Source organism: Cololabis saira, chromosome 13 (assembly GCF_033807715.1).
Source record: "Cololabis saira isolate AMF1-May2022 chromosome 13, fColSai1.1, whole genome shotgun sequence".
In the NCBI taxonomy this organism is placed as follows: Eukaryota; Metazoa; Chordata; class Actinopteri; order Beloniformes; family Belonidae; genus Cololabis; species Cololabis saira.
The window spans coordinates 35853644-35869867 of record NC_084599.1 but is presented as its reverse complement, the minus strand read 5'-3'; the positions used below and the strand labels follow the sequence as shown (position 1 = coordinate 35869867).

The window sequence follows — 16224 nt, the reverse complement described above, 5'->3', positions numbered from 1 at the left end:
AGAGTCATATTGATAAGTTCAGAAAACTGTTTTTTATTGTTGTGTTTTGATGTATTCAATGTAAGCCCAGTGGATATTTAAAGCTTGCAGAAGGCTGCATTTAACTGCTGCTATGTCATTCCTGCAGTATTTCTGCAGGTGTTTTGGTCAGTGCTATTATTTGTTATCTATTATATTATTTGTAATCAGCAGAAATGATCTGTCCCCATATGATAAAATCCACCATCCCCCCTGGTTTTTTTTACAACTCGAGTACTGATGGTATGAGTTTGAGTTTATTTTATTTATAACAGGGACAATACATATTAATGAACATATACATGTAAATATGCAAGATTATAGCCAACGGCTAATTTTCATCTTTAGTCCCTTAGGCAGGTTAGTGTCAACAACATAAAATACTAAAATCAATAAAACAACAGTAACGACAAGTAGAACAGTTAGCAGGAGGAGCAATTACAAGTGTCCTTAAAAACACAATAGGACAGAAAAGGAAAAGAAAAGCAACATCAATGAAAAGTATACATGTTTTAGGCACGGTTGTGGCAACAGTGTTGTTCTTCCAATAGCCAAGCTTCCAATATGCATCCTGAATATATGCTATAGATCTTCTTGTTAGTTAAGTTAGAGGACAGAATAGGAAAAATATCAGCATTGAAATATTAAGACTAAATGCAAGTTTAATCGCTGAAGTATTGTAACCTTAGAGATGAAGCTTCAAACTTACATATATATATATATATATATATATATATATATATATATATATATATATATATATATATATATATATATATATATAGCTATATATAGTGAGGTGATGTTTATGGAGACTTACTGGACAAAACAGGAAGGGACACACAGTGACGCGGAATGGGTGGGGATGACTTTCTCAGTGTTTTCCACTTACTTCATTCATCACACTAAACAGCGTTGGACAAATATGTAGACAGAGGAGACGACTGCAGCGACCGACTGGCTGTTGGAGAACATAACTGCAAAACATTGCTGGAAGGAATATCCCCACATTTTGTTAAATATTTAACAGCCTCGTAGATTTCGGCTTCAGTCATAAAGATCAAGAGCCATGGAGGTAAGTTATGATGAACCGTACACTGCAAACTATCTCAGTCGTATCATTTTAGGTGCTTTATTGGACCACAGTGTTTCAGGTTTCTGCTTCTCGTTCTGACCAGTGGGACTGATGTGCAGGACTTTCTGATGTTTAATAGTTTGTTAAACTGTGGAATAATAATCCTCCTCAAATCATGCGCTTAAGAGAGTGTCAGACACCAAACTGCCAGAAATTATAAACACGTCTGGTGAAGTTTCAGGTACGTGTCTGTCTAATATATGTTCAAGTCATGTACACATGTATGGGCTGAATCAATCTGGGGTATTTCCAGTCGATTGTATATATACTTTATGACATATATAAGTACTATTTGTGTGATTGCGTGTTTTAGGCATTTATCCAACATTCTTTGAGAAAACAATAGATGGAATGGTCCACAAATATTTGCTGGGCAGGAAGCTGGATCTCAGGATGTTTTTAGTTTCCTCCTTTTCCGCTGCCTAAAACAATAGCTGCTGAACGGTCTGATATCTGCTTCATGACAGATTTCTAACGTGGATTATTCACATGCAAAACAAAGGCTCTGCTGCATGTTATATGGGAGCGTGTGCAGTAGAAAGAGAGGATGATCAGGAAAAATAAAGACCATACAGACACATTTAGCTCAAATATGATTATCAGGTTATTTCCAACAGTTCAAATACAAATCTGTGTTTGTGTAGGACTCGTGGCGGGGCAGATGTGATAGCCTGGAAGCTGGTTTGGGGTTCGACAGGGAGGCGCTGACCCCTGGCGACCACATGACCCTTGACCCCGAGGGCCCTGACCCCGTAATCAGCCTGGAGCCCACTCCGGCTGAGGTGGCCCAGTGCGAGGCTGAGGTGGGGACCCTGCTCAGCATCATCGCTGAGCTGAACAAGAAGATGGGCTCACTGAAGGCTCCAAGGTGAGTTGAGCCTCAGTGGCGTCAATTCAGTGCAAGCTAAGGTATGGCAAGGTTACGAGTCACAGAACTTAACTAGAGTATCAATCAACACGTCCAGCAAATACTCATCACAGAAGTCTGCTATGTAGCTGATCTGTGTGGTCAAGAAAGTTGGAACTTTTTCAAATGCAGTCTCACTCACTGCAAAAACTCAAAATCTTACCAGGAATATTTGTCTTATTTCTAGTTAAAATGTCTCATTTTTAGTCAAAAAATGTCATTACACTTAAAACAAGAGTCATCACCGGAAAAATAACTTTTTATTTGACCATTTTCACCTTTCAAGTAAATTTTCACTTGAAATAAGTAGAAAAATCTTCCAGTGGGACAAGATTTATCTTCTCATTACAGGCAAAAAAATCTTGTTCCACTGGCAGATTTTTCTGCTTATTTTAAGTGAAAATCTACTTGAAACAGGTGAAAATTGTTGTTTTTGAGTCTTGTTTTAAATGAGGTTTTTTTGACTAAAAATTAGACATTTTAACTAGAAATAAGACAAATATTCTTGTTAAGATTTTGAGTTTTTGCAGTGTATAATAACTAGTGAAATCGATCATGTTGTTCTGATTTGCATTTGTAGTTATTGTATATGTATTAAGTAATAGAATAATCAATACAAATAGACACAGAGTAATTCCATAAATGTATTTAAAAAAACAAACATTTACATTTAACCCTTGAAGCCAAGGTGTGGCGGCTGCCGTACCTTGGCTTACCCAATTGACGCCCCTGATGTGTGAGGATTGAGATTATGGTTTATTTCAATTTAAGCGCCCTCCTGTTGCAGCGATCCAGGTGACACGAGGTCACCGGCTCTGTCCAGGCCGCTGGTCCCAGACCTGCTGTCCCACCGGCTGGTCAGGACCAGTCCAGAGAGGAACAAGCCGCCCAAAGTCACGTCCAAACCTCCGATTTCTGACAGAGGTTGTGAGCGATAACCACGTACATGGGACCTTTTCAATATGGTGTTTGTGTACGTGGAGTTAAAGGTGATCCTCTCCTGCACGTGTGGCTGTGCTCCTCTAGGGGGCGCTGGCATCGCCTGGACCAAACTGCAGGAGGTCTTATCGTCGCTGGAGGACTCCATCAGCTGCAGGAGAACCTGGGCTGCTCCCATCACCGCCTCTGACCAGGACCGGCACAGAGATCACCTGAGGGCCGCCCACGAGAACTGGACCAAGTCCACCCAGGTAGAAAAGGAGAAAAGTAAAGAAATAAATACAATTTCCCAGTAAGAAAATAAGAAAGGTGGTTATTCTTAGTTAGTTAGTTAGTTAGTTAGTTTTATTTTGGTCCATTAGTCAATAAAAAGATGCACCACAGTAAAGCTGGAGATATAAATAAATGAACCAAAAAAGGTGTAGACTGAAGCCGTAGCTTATATAATGCCTACCCTTTTTTACAATACATCACATCACAACAAATCAAAATAAAAAGTATTACAGAGATCTTTGTGAAGTTTTTGAATTTGCGGATAGAACTACACATTTTTAGCTCATCACTAAAGACTATTCCACAAGTTTACCCCTTTAACAAAAACACATCTACTTCTAAAGTTTGTCCTTACCTTTATTTTTTTAAACATACAAGTTCCCCTGAGTTCATACCGATTCTCTAGTAAAATACACTGTTTATGTAAAATGAACTAATATATAAAGACCTTGTATGGATACATGACATTTAATAGATTAATTTAAGGGGGAAAACAAGTCTGATTATTACATTCTTGTCAGTCCCTTTTGTTTTTTTGACAAATATTTTTATTGACTTTTTCAATTACAGTTTAAAGGCACAAAACAGAACAAAACAGAACAAGGCACATTAATACGTACAAATAGGCACTTGAAGATATTCAAAATGTAGAGATTTAAGTTGTATATTTTACTGTTGTGGTAACTGACTGATTCTCATCATGGCGTTTAGGGAAAAGAAAAGGATAACGCTAATGAGTGACGAACATGTACATACACAGATGGAAACACATTGTGTACTTATAGAATGCTCCCACCATCCAAAATGTGATCAGTGATCTTATTAGAGATAAACAAGAAGTTGCGTATATAAAAATAAGAATAAAAAATATATAATACAACAGTAGACTACAGAGCTGCAATAAAATCCTCCCCCTCCAGAAATTGCATAAAGGAGCCCCAAATATTCTCAAATGTGTTATATTTCCCTTTACAACATATCTAAGTTTCTCTAAAGCAAGGCATTGCAGTAATCCCTCAACCCAACTCTGCCTACTTGGTCTGTGAACAGATTTCCATGACAGTGCAATTTTATGTTTCGCTTCTAGAAGACAAAATACCCCCATCTTCTTCCTGCTATCGTTCAAAGTACAGTGCAGGGAAACAACCAAAAATCAGTCAGTCCCTTTTGTAATTTAGTTCCCTGGTTGCAGATTCTGGATGAGATGGAGAAAGAGTTTGGGATTTCATGTCCCCTGAGCGTGCCGAAGGACCAGAACCCGGAGGACGTCCTGGATGCAGACAAGCAGGAGTCTGGTTTCCACAACATGCTGCAGAGTCACCAGGAGGAGCTGCAGAGAGCACAGAACACCATCGGCTCACCTGAGGAGGAGAGGAAGAAGGTGGAGACAGGGATGAGGGCAGTACTGGAGTTGAGGGGGGGTGAGGGGGGATGGCATCCCCCCCTGAAATAAAAACGGTCAAAATCATCCCCCCTGTAAAACTTCCATCCCCCCTTTCCATCCCTTATGTCATTTCATCAATGAATATGGTATTACTGCTATTTCAACATTTAGTCATCACCAAAAAAAAAAACACCAGAAAAATAACTTATTTTCACCTGTTTCAAGTAAATTTTCACTTGAAATAAGTAGGAAAATCTGCCAGTGGGATTTATCTTCTTATTACAAGCAAAATCTTGTTCCACTGGCTGATTTTTCTACTTATTTCAAGTGAAAATCTACTTCAAACAGGTGAAAATTGTTGTTTTTTCCAGTGGTGAGTCTTGTTTTAAGTGTAATGAGATTTCTTTTACTAAAATGAGACATTTTAACTAGAAATAAGACCAATATTCATGTTAAGATTTTGAGTTTTAGCAGTGATCCATTTTACTTATCCTGTGAAGGACAGAGACATATTGATAAGTTCAGAAAACTGTTTTTATTGTTGTGTTTTGATGTATTTGATGTAAGCCCAGTGGATATTTAAAGCTTACAGAAGGCTGCATTTAACTGCTGCTATGTCATCCCTGCAGTATTTCTGCAGGTGTTTTGGTCAGTGCTATTATTTGTAATATATTATATTATTTGTAATCAGCACAAATTATCTGTCCCCATATGATAAAATCCACCATCCCCCCTGATTTTTTTTTTACAACTCGAGTACTGGACGAGGGTCAATATTGCTTGGGGATCCGAGGTCATAGTGATGCTTGTTTCTTCTGCTCCAGCTGGTTGGACTCCACAAGAACTGGAGGTCTGGGAGTCTCTCTCCGTCCTACCGGTCCACCGGCGGGCCTCTCAGTCCGGACTGGGCCTCTCCTCCGTATCCCGGCTCGCCGTTGCTCCACAGAAGGAAGAGCAGAGCTGTCACCCCTCTTCCTGGTGGTGTGGACGGCTCTCCTCTGGGCTCCGTCACCTCGGGGAGTCCATGTCCCAGCCCCATCGGCCTGGAGCCGGAGACGGAGCGACTGAACCGGTGGGTCCTTGTATTGGAGATCAGGGGCCGGATTCATGAAACATTCTTAAAAAAAAATCTGTCATTTGTGTCATTTTTTTCTTAAGTTCAGTCTTAAGAAGAAAAAAGAGAAGAAGTCATATTCTCCAAAAAAGTTCTCAAGTATTTTCTCAACTTTCTTCTTAAGTTTCTTCTTAAGAAAAAACTTAAGAATAAATGGTATTCTTGAATTAAAAGTTCTCAAATTTGTTCTTGACTTTAAGACAACCTTGACCTGTCTTAAAATTTCTTCTGTGAAAAGGTAAGCCTCTAATATCACCTTTTTCAACACATTTTAGACAAGTTTAGACTAGTAGGTCATAGTTTGAGGATATACTTTGTAATTAATTACACAAAGAGCCTGTTAACTGTTTGTTAGCATGTTAGTTAGCGTGGTAGTTAATTATTATAAATTTCCCCAACAGTATTTTTTTTCGCACATTAATCTCATCCACCATAACCTCAAGCTCCTGCCTTGAAAAGTTCCTGCATCTCTTTTTCTCCTTCTCCATGTTTAGTGAGTGACTGACGGTTAAGACCCAAACTACCTGTATAAATGTTGTTTGTTGGCGCGTGCAATGACTTATTTTAAGAAGTTCTTAAGTAGGAAAAAAAAGAAATTCGTAAGAAATGACAGTTCTTAAGACGGTTCTTAAGAAAATATTGAGGAATTTCACTTAAGAACTTTCTTATGAACTTCTTAATTTTAGATCTTAAGACATTTCTTAAGATTGTTCTTAAGAACATATTGGTGAATCCGGCCCCAGGAGGCCGGTCTGTCCCCTCCATCTCTCTGCCCTCATCTCCCGTCTCACAGGAGTCCATGAAATCTGACATCTAGTGATCGTATATTAACAGGTATTCTTGGCTCCAGTTGATCTGCTGTCAAGCGGCTGGAGGAAAAACAAAGTCCAAAGTTTTGTTAACACAGTAGAAAATAAAACAATTGAACACAGACGGATCGCGTATTGGATTTTTCCTCTTTTATAGTGTTTGATATTCTTTGCACCGTCATTCTGCTTCTTCCTTCACTGTTTGAATCTTCTTTTTTGTCTATTTACTGTACAGTGAGCGAAAATAACCGAGTCAAATTCCCTGTCTTGTTTGACCTGACTTGGCCAATAAACCTGATTATGATTATGATTTTTTTCCCTGAATCCACATCCTCCATCTTTCTGTGATCCCAGATACATTGAGAGGCTTAAAGCCAAAAACGAACGTCTGACTGCAGCTCTGGAGCGGAAGAGGAGCGAGTCGGAGCAGATCAACGTCGCTCTAGCCAGACTTGAGTCTGACTTTTCGGCCCTGCAGACGGCTCTCAAATACTGGTATGCAAAAAACAAAAAAGCACACCAGACTGTAGGTCTGTCTGCATGAGCATTTATGTACAGTGGGTTTGGTAAACGGGTTTTCATCTTGTGTGCTGTGACAGTGAGGAGTGCGAGCAGGCGTACAGCGAGCTACTGTCGCTCTGTGATGCCAGGAGGCAGCAGAACTCTCCTCTGCAGACAGAGTCAGCAGGTGTTTGCAGAAAACCAGACACAGGTATGATTGTCCTTCACGCACATCAAACTCACATGTTTCTCTCATCTCAGATAGCGACGGGCAGCAGGAAGACAGTCCTTCAGACCAGCTCAGGAAGATGGGAACTGAAGAGCTGTCCACGTCCTTCTCCAGCGCCGGGGTCACGGAGGAGACGCTAACGCACACGAGTCACACGGGTCAGAGGTGATGTTTGATGCTGGATGAAGTACGGCAAGCGGAAATATGTGCTGGCGTCTCAGAAATCATCAGATATGTCATTTCCTGCAACCCCCGCAGGGCAGCCGAACCGGCGGATCGGGAAACAGTTCTCCGGCAACTAATCGAGCGTCTGAAGAGAGACCGGGCAGCTGTCTGTCTGCCCAGGCCCGGACCGGAGGGCAAACCCAGCTCTGACGCCGGCCAGCCAGCCGGAACCAGATCGGGACACGTGACCAGAGACGGCAGCAAACCTCCTGATACGAAGAGGGAGAAAGCCTCCTTGTTTTACGAACTTATTTCAGTCAGGGTAGGAGCTGCATGCGTGACGTCCTCTAAAGATATGAAGAGGAAACACTGGGCCTCTGTCCTCATGTCATTGTTGCTCGCAGCCCCTGAACACATTGTTTTGAGTATATATATATATATATATATATATATATATATATATATATATATATATATATATATATGCAGTCTGTAGACGACACAGTGCAGGGTTGCACAGTTATAGCATGGACAGAGTCCTGTCCTTTCGTCTGGAGCCAGATTTAGATTTAAAGGGATCTCTGAAATCACAGTCTCAGATCAGAACATGATCAAGACTTTATCTCCACCAACACCTTCAGCTGCAACTAGTGATGCACCAAAATGAAGATTTGTGACCGAAACCAAAACCGAAAATAATAATAAACACATGGCTAAATACCGAATAACATACCGAACATGGTTCTTTGCAGTTTTTCATTTATTTTGCCAATTTTTTCGACATTGCATAAATCAAATAAATTTGCTTTAGGCATGCTTTTCAAAGAAAAAAAATATTTTACAAAATTACAAGGTTTTTTTAATTTCCCAGCATTTTTTAAATATTCCAGCAGAAATTATACCAAAAAAGCACAATGACTTAAAATAAATAAATTAGCAAAATATTCTTTTTGGCTTTGAGGTTACATTAGGCCTATAACTGACTGCTGAAAAATTGTAAAATAGGTCTTAAAACAAAAAAAATGCGTTGAATGCATTAAAGTGTATCGTAAAAATGCCTTTTGCTTTGGCACTGTCACTGGCGAAATCTTTTGTCTTTTCAAAGACGTTAGCCACGGATGGAGTGGCAGCTTTCCTCTTTGCTGCCGCCGTCTCTGTCTCGTACGCGACATGCTGTTCAGGGTGTTTTGATTTCAAGTGATAAATCAAATTTGTAGTGCTGAAAGACTGTAGGCTCAAATATCAAGAGGGGGCACATCTGCAAACAGCCATTCTTGTATCATTCTCGCCACTTTGAAATACTTCCACACTGCTGACATGTGTGCTGCATTTAACACCGCACGCCCCTCACTCCACGCTGTTCGCTGTTTGATTGCGTCATCTAAACACGCCGTTATTAATTGTTGGATTTTTTCCCCACTTATTCCACCGAACACCGAAAGTGTTTTTTTGCTATTTTCGTCCGAACAATTTCGGTTACCGAACATTCTGTGCATCACTAGCTGCAACACAAAGCTGTAGGACAGATCTGTAATCAGGTCGATCCTGCAGGTGAGAGTGTTGGAATGTCGGACTCCAGCTGCTATGAACCGAGCTGTGAAGACGTGATCGATATTGGAGCTTGAATCTAAAAAGGATCTAAAAATATGCTCCTCAGTGGATTAAGAAAGCCACCGCCTGTGACTTCTATGCAGCTCTTCACTAAAATACCTCAGAAAAATATTCGGAGGCAACATTAGAGGGATGTGGGGGTTATCGATCAGCGCAAACATTTGTAAATAATAACAGATATTATTATAAAAGTGAGGTGAAATTGACTGATTTGTGTTCCTAGGAGGAGATGTCGGATCTGCGAGGTCTGATCCGCCTCAAGGAGAAAGAGCTGAGGTGTCTGGAGTGGGGGTTAATGAGCCAGAAGGCCCAGGAAGCGGCCGGCGTTTTCATCCCGGAGAATCTCAGGGAAGAGGTGGAAGATCGGAAGATGGAGCAACAGGTACCACAGCTCCCGCGGCAGCACCGAAGACACTTCTGCTTCTTTTCTTTCTTTCTTTCGTTCTTTTAATGTGAAGATAATACAAAGTCAAGGTGAAACGAGCAAGAGGGAGCAGGGGGTTGGTCTACTGTGACAGACCCGATTCAAATCTGGCTGTCCCACATGGGAAATCACACATCTACCAAAGCAGAATCCCTCCAGACCAACAAGGATATTTTGGTTCTGCAAGGTCTTCTGCCGGGCTGTCCTGTCATTGCAGCACTATTTCTCGCCAAACCCCTCAACCCCCGTCATTGTCAAACTGAACAGTTTCTTCAGCTCAACAAAGCAACGTTGAACTGTTCATTCATTTTCCTTCAGGACCTTCATGCTCCCCGATTTCTAGGAACACATCCATGCTCTGGTTCACCAAACCGCACCAAATTACACTACACCGGGGATTATTTGGGGAGTAAATCTCAAAGAAAATGTTATGACATGTAAATACCTCTTCCACTTGGTAGAGAATGAAGTTGCTGAATTATTAAGACACTAATGTACACAGACGATTGTAAAATTGAGTGTTTACATTAAATAACAATCAACTATTACTTTAGATACTTCAGATTTTTACCCCCATATTTCTCAAAGGAGAATAAAATAAATTTGATTTAACATTTATAGAATATGTCTTAGAGCAATGTTTTGTAAAAACGTGACATCATATGTAGGTGTTGGCAGAGTTTAAAGAGCCTGCCCTGGACAGGAATAACCGATCACAACGGCCCGTGGGCGGGGCTTCATGCGACTCCTATAGTCCAACTATTTAAAACAACCAATCTGGCTGCAGAACAGAGGTGTCAAAAGTATTCACATTCATTACTCAGGTAGAAGTATAGATACTAGAGTTTAAAAAAGCTCCTGTAGAAGTTGAAGTATCAACTCAAGTTTTTTTACTCAAGTAAAAGTATAAAAGTACTGGTTTCAAAACTACTTAAAGTATAAAAGTAAAAGTAATGTAAGGGGGAAAAAAGCCATTAAGGACAAAAGCCATTGAAAATGAATGCATCTTAGTATAATGCAAATATACTAAAGAACCATATATGTGTACTATTGAGCATTAACATGTGTTTCAGAGAGCAGAAGATATGATGACTAGTTGCCTATAAGTATTGTAATGGTGCAAAAAGTCAAACTTCAGAGGCATGTTATCATTTATCCTAACCTTTATTGGAATGTACATCCAAGTTTAGTTGCAGGAATCTGAGGGAACGGATGTAAGAACAAAACTGGACAAGAACATCTGAAACAACCACAACCAAATTCACTCTATCCGGATGGAGCAATTTAACTGGATAGTTTTTTTTAAAAGGTCGAAATGAAATAGAGTAACGAAGCTGTTTTTAAAATGTAAGGAGTAAAAAGTACAGATAATTGCGTGAAAATGTAAGGAGTAAAAGTAAAAAGTCGTCTGAAAAATAATTACTCCAGTGAAGTATAGATAACCAAAATTTCTACTTAAGTAAGGTAACCAAGTATTTGTACTTCGTTACTTGACACCTCTGCTGCAGAATTGTTAATAACACCTCAGATCAACAAGTGTTTACTTCAAAAATCAACAGCCATTCACCTGGATTCCTATCCCACCGAAAGACACTTTCTAAAATGTTTTTTTTTTTGGTTGATACTGGTCTGGTTGTTGCTCTGCCCTGGTCTCATGTTTAATTTCTCTGATTGCTCGTGTCACTCTCCATGTTTCTTCTTTGAGCACTGATGTTACTCTGAAATCAAACTCCAGAGGAACCGGACAGGATCGGAGAGTAAAAGTGTCAGGATGGCGGCCCAAACCAGTGTTCAAACACTTGGAGGAACTAAATAAAGTGAAAATCGCTCTTAGAAATTGTGATCATTTACAAGATTGGGCACTTAATCGGACAAAGAAAGTGTTGTGATAAGTGGGTGCAGAGATGTGCTGAATGTGTTCATGTTGGCACATGTCCTGCCATACAGGACTGTCTCAGAAAATTAGAATATTGTGATAAAGTTCTTTATTTTCTGTAATGCAATTAAAAAAACAAAAATGTCATATATTCTGGATTCATTATAAATCAACTGAAATATTGCAAGCCTTTTATTATTTTAATATTGCTGATTATGGCTTACAGTTTAAGATTAAGATTCCCAAAATATTCAAATTTTTTGAGATAGGATACTTGAGTTTTCTTAAGCTGTAAGCCATGATCAGCAATATTAAAATAATAAAAGGCTTGCAATATTTCAGTTGATTTGTAGTGAATACAGAATGTGTGACATTTTTGTTTTTTTAATTGCATTACAGAAAATCACAATATTCTAATTTTCTGAGACAGTCCTGTATATTAAAAATAATTTATCACTGTCAATTATATATTGATAATGATTACACTCCTGATGTACATTCGTACCAACCTGCCCTAAACAGCTCTGGTTGGCACACGTAAAAATCTCATAATTCACAAGTTTCTGGATCTTTGGATGAAGGTGAGAAATAAAGCTTTGAATCTTTTGAGAATCAATTTGATGATCAAGGCCAAATTCGATGCATTCAGGTATCACGTGACATTTTCAAACACTACTGCCTCACAGTGACACAACCAGTCAAGTGGCAAACCAAAGCATCTCTGCAGGGCTCAGCTGAGTAGCACGAAAACTGGAGCTGTAAATTCATGCTTTTGAATTACTTTTTCACGCATTAACAGCGTTTTTGAACGTCCTGTTCAGGGTCTCTGTGACAATGCAACCAAAGCCGTCGGTGACGGGGACGTGGCCAGTCCTCTGACCAGACCCATCCTGAAGGAGCTGCAGGTCGTCCTCCAGAGGTGAGGCTCTGTCTCTGCATGCTGCCCTACACAGCGTTCAAAGTTCCTACAATCTCTGGTAACGCTGCATTGCATGAAACAGAAAAATGAAGACCTTTGAAATGACAAATTCAAAAGAAATATGGTGAGGCGTGATCTGGAAATGTAGAAAAGGATCAGACACCTCTCACCCAATGTTCCCTCTAAACTGCGCGCGTGCGCAATCGCGCACTGCCCGTATATTCTCAGCGCACAAGAAAGTCTATCCAGCGCAGTGCTTTAAGTGGGCCGGTACGCGCCGGTACGGAGTACCCCCACTTCTCAATATTAGCCTCTGCCAGAGGCCCTCTGGCACCTTTTACGGCGTACCAGGACTTCTCATGAGCTCACAGTTCTCTGTTCTCTCCTTGTGATTTGGCTACAGTGGCGTCGCAACGCTACTGCCCCTCGTGAGACGTTCACTCGTAAAGCCTGATTTATGGTTCCGCGCTAAATCGACGCAGAGCCTACGCCGTAGGAAACGCGGCGACGCGCAACATACGTGCACGTCGCCGCGTTCCCTACGGCGTAGGCTCTGCGTTGGTGTAACGCGGAACCATAAATCAGTTTACGGAGGTCCCGCGAGTCGAGAGGAGAAGTGTTGAAGGATTTGGGGAATACAAGGAGCTGTGGGGATCCCGGACAGGAGAAAGTCTGAAGCCTCTGCTAAAAGCTGTCCATACCATTGCTGTGTATACCAGCAGTAGTGGAGTTGAGGGGGGATGAGGAGGGTGGCATCCCCTCCTGAAATAAAAACGGTCCAAATCATCCCCTCCTGAAATAAAAACGGTCCAAATCATCCCCCCTGAAATAAAAACGGTCCAAATCATCCCCCCTGAAATAAAAACGGTCCAAATCATCCCCCCTGTAAAACTGTCATCCCTCCTTTCCATCCCTTATGTCATTTCATCAATGAATGTGGTTTTACTGCTATTTCAACATTTAGAGTCATCACCAGAAAAATAACACCAGAAAAATAACTTATTTGACAATTTTCACCTGTTTCAAGTAAATTTTCACTTGAAATAAGTAGAAAAATCTGTCAGTGGGACAAGATTTATCTTCTTATTACAAGCAAAAAAATCTTGTTCCACTAGCAGATTTTTCTACTTATTTTAAGTGAAAATTGACTTGAAACAAGTAAAAATGGTCAATTAAAACAAAATTGTCGACATTTCAACTTTTTTCATAAAAACTTTGACTTTTTTTTCTGAAAATTTCAACTTTTCCCTGGACATTTTGACTTTTTTTTCTCAAAATTTTGACTTTTTTCTCAAAATTTCAACTTTTTTTCTCGACATTTCAATTTTTTCTCTCAAAATTTCGAGAAAAAAGTCGAAATTTTCACCTGTTTCAAGTAGATTTTCACTTAAAATAAGTAGAAAAATCTGCCAGTGGAACAAGACTTTTTTGCTTGTAATGAGAAGATAAATCTTGTTCCACTGGCAGATTTTTCTACTTATTTCAAGTGAAAATCTACTTGAAACAGGTGAAAATTGTTGTTTTTTCCAGTGATGAGTCTTGTTTTAAGTGTAATGAGATACTTAAAAATAAAGCGTGCATATCTGATGTTGCTCACACAGTCGTCCTGAGTTTGCTCAGGGAGCTTGTGTGTACGCCCAGATAAATGACAGATTAGAGGGAACATTGCTCTCACCTGGTTTTAATGTGTTGCTTAGTAACTGTCAGAGGGAAGCAGAGGTTGAACATAGAGAACCTTTAGTCCTTTCCCTCCTTTTTATCTTCCAACCTTGAGTGGCAATATCATTTAAAAAGTCATATTTACTCTTCATACAATTCACCATGTATGCTCAGAAGATAAGAGAAAAGGTTTTTCTTTCATTTCATGAGATTCCAGTGAGTAAACGTCTTTGATGAGCCTATATATATATGTTCTCCTCATCAGTCCTTTTCCTCTTCCAGGGAGCACGCCCTGAAGAAGAGGCTGGCCCTGGTGCACGACTCCCTGGGCACAAATGTCAAGGACGGCGGGTCACACAGGAAAGAAGGCGGCGAGCAGATCGCTCGCCTCACACAAGCTCACAGGTGAACACCGGGAGAAGAGCCTTCAGACCGTCCAAAGCAAACCGTTACACGTGCACTAAACTGGATCTCGTGGGTTCTCTCCCTTCCAGTAAAGCCTTGAGCTCGTATCGGCAGATCTGCAGGAAATATCGGGAGCAGGTGTGGAGGCTGGAGCAGAAGGTGGCGACCATGATGGAGAGCCAGCAGAACCAGAGCGGTGCAACCAGGGAAGCTGGAGAAGCCTCGGAGTGGAGGAAGGAGGAGACCGTCTTATGAGACCCTCCGGCCCTCCATCTTGTCAGACTATTCATACCAACAACAGCATATATGCAAATAAGATCAATATATAACGTTCTTTCAAAATCTGCTGCAGTTTGTTGATTATTTCCGTAGATATTTAAAATACTAACCTTTTAGTGACATCTGGGCCAATCCTTATAGACTCTCATGAAAGACTCTACAAACAAGGAAAACAGAGGAATTTAAAGGGGGCCTATTATGAAAAACACGTTTTTGTCTTGCTTTAACTTATATAAAGTGGTCTCCCCTCAGACTGCCAACTCAGAGAAGGAGGAAAGCAACAAAATTCTGCAGTGTCTGTAAAGCCGCCCGGATGAGCCGTCCAGTGTGATGTGGCTTCTACGAGCCGTTCAGATTCTGCTCCTGTCGTGACGTCACGGCAGGAGCGATGCGTGAAACCACGCCCACAACTAACTCCGCCGGCCGGAGCTTCCGCCATTTTTCCGTAGCGGTGTATCGCCTCATACTCGTCATCACATCAGGCAGCCAATAAGCACAGTGCCTCATTATCATAGCCGCCCCGCCCACTCAGAATCCCACATAGAGAAGGAGGTTAGAAACGGGAAAGATAAAGACATGGCTTAGAGACTGGATTTCTAATTTATTTAACAAGAATAATCAAAAGCTTGTTTTTAAGACATTCAAGGCCTGTTTAAAATAGGTATTCGATGCCATAATAGGTCCCCTTTAACTTCTAAAGGATCTACAGGACTGTCTCAGAAAATTAGAATATTGTGATAAAGTTCTTTATTTTCTGTAATACAATTAAAAAAACAAAAATGTCATACATTCTGGATTCATTACAAATCAACTGAAATATTGCAAGCCTTTTATTATTTTAATATTGCTGATTATGGCTTACAGTTTAAGATTCCCAGAATATTCAAATTTTTTGAGATAGGATATTTGAGTTTTCTTAAGCTGTAATCCATGATCAGCAATATTAAAATAATAAAAGGCTTGCAATATTTCAGTTGATTTGTAATGAATCCAGAATGTATGACATTTTTGTTTTTTTAATTGTATTACAGAAAACTTTATCACAATATTCTAATTTTCTGAGACAGTCCTGTATACTGAAAACTGAGCAGCATAACAGTCGTGCACTGATTTCTACACGTGATTGACTGTTTTGACAAAACTTGACAAAAAGGGGGATGGGATGATAAAAAAGTATTATTAAAAGTATTTGAACTTGCAGATAATGACAGATTATATCTATATTCTTTATTGGAACATGCAAACATAAACTCAAAAACATTCTGAAAATTATCAATCAATAAATCAATCAACCTTAATTTATACAGCACATTTCAACAACCTAAGTTGACCAAAGTGCTTCATAGTATTAAAAACAAATAAAAGATCAATACAATAAATACAATAAAAATATCAACTAAAACACAATGAAATAGAGTAAAGATAAATGGGAAAGAGTTCCCTCCGGGTACTCCGGCTTCCTCCCACAGTCCAACAACATGCTAGTAGGTTAATTGATGATTCTAAATTGCCCGTAAGTGTGAGTGTGAGTGTCTCTGGTTGTGTGTATGTATGTGGCCCTGCGATGGACTGGCGAC

The 16224-nt window shown here is 40.0% G+C and overlaps 1 protein-coding gene across 1 annotated transcript; it reads left to right on the top strand.

The window, feature by feature from the left end:
* Positions 1-927: 927 nt before the first annotated feature.
* ushbp1 (Usher syndrome 1C binding protein 1) lies at positions 928-14710 on the top strand. Its single transcript, XM_061738798.1, has 14 exons — positions 928-1093; positions 1798-2021; positions 2848-2984; positions 3087-3250; positions 4465-4653; positions 5481-5728; positions 6934-7074; positions 7179-7267; positions 7342-7474; positions 7568-7796; positions 9309-9467; positions 12207-12304; positions 14246-14368; positions 14458-14710. Exons 1-14 carry the CDS (start codon positions 1088-1090, stop codon positions 14621-14623), a joined length of 2106 nt encoding a protein of 701 aa, XP_061594782.1. The 5' UTR covers positions 928-1087; the 3' UTR covers positions 14624-14710.
* Positions 14711-16224: the final 1514 nt, after the last annotated feature.

Excerpts from the sequence above, each read along its gene's own strand:
- ushbp1 (XM_061738798.1), top strand. Across the intron at positions 5,729-6,933 it reads GAGACGGAGCGACTGAACCG|ATACATTGAGAGGCTTAAAG; the intron begins GTGGGTCCTTGT and ends CTGTGATCCCAG. Across the intron at positions 12,305-14,245 it reads CTGCAGGTCGTCCTCCAGAG|GGAGCACGCCCTGAAGAAGA; the intron begins GTGAGGCTCTGT and ends TTCCTCTTCCAG.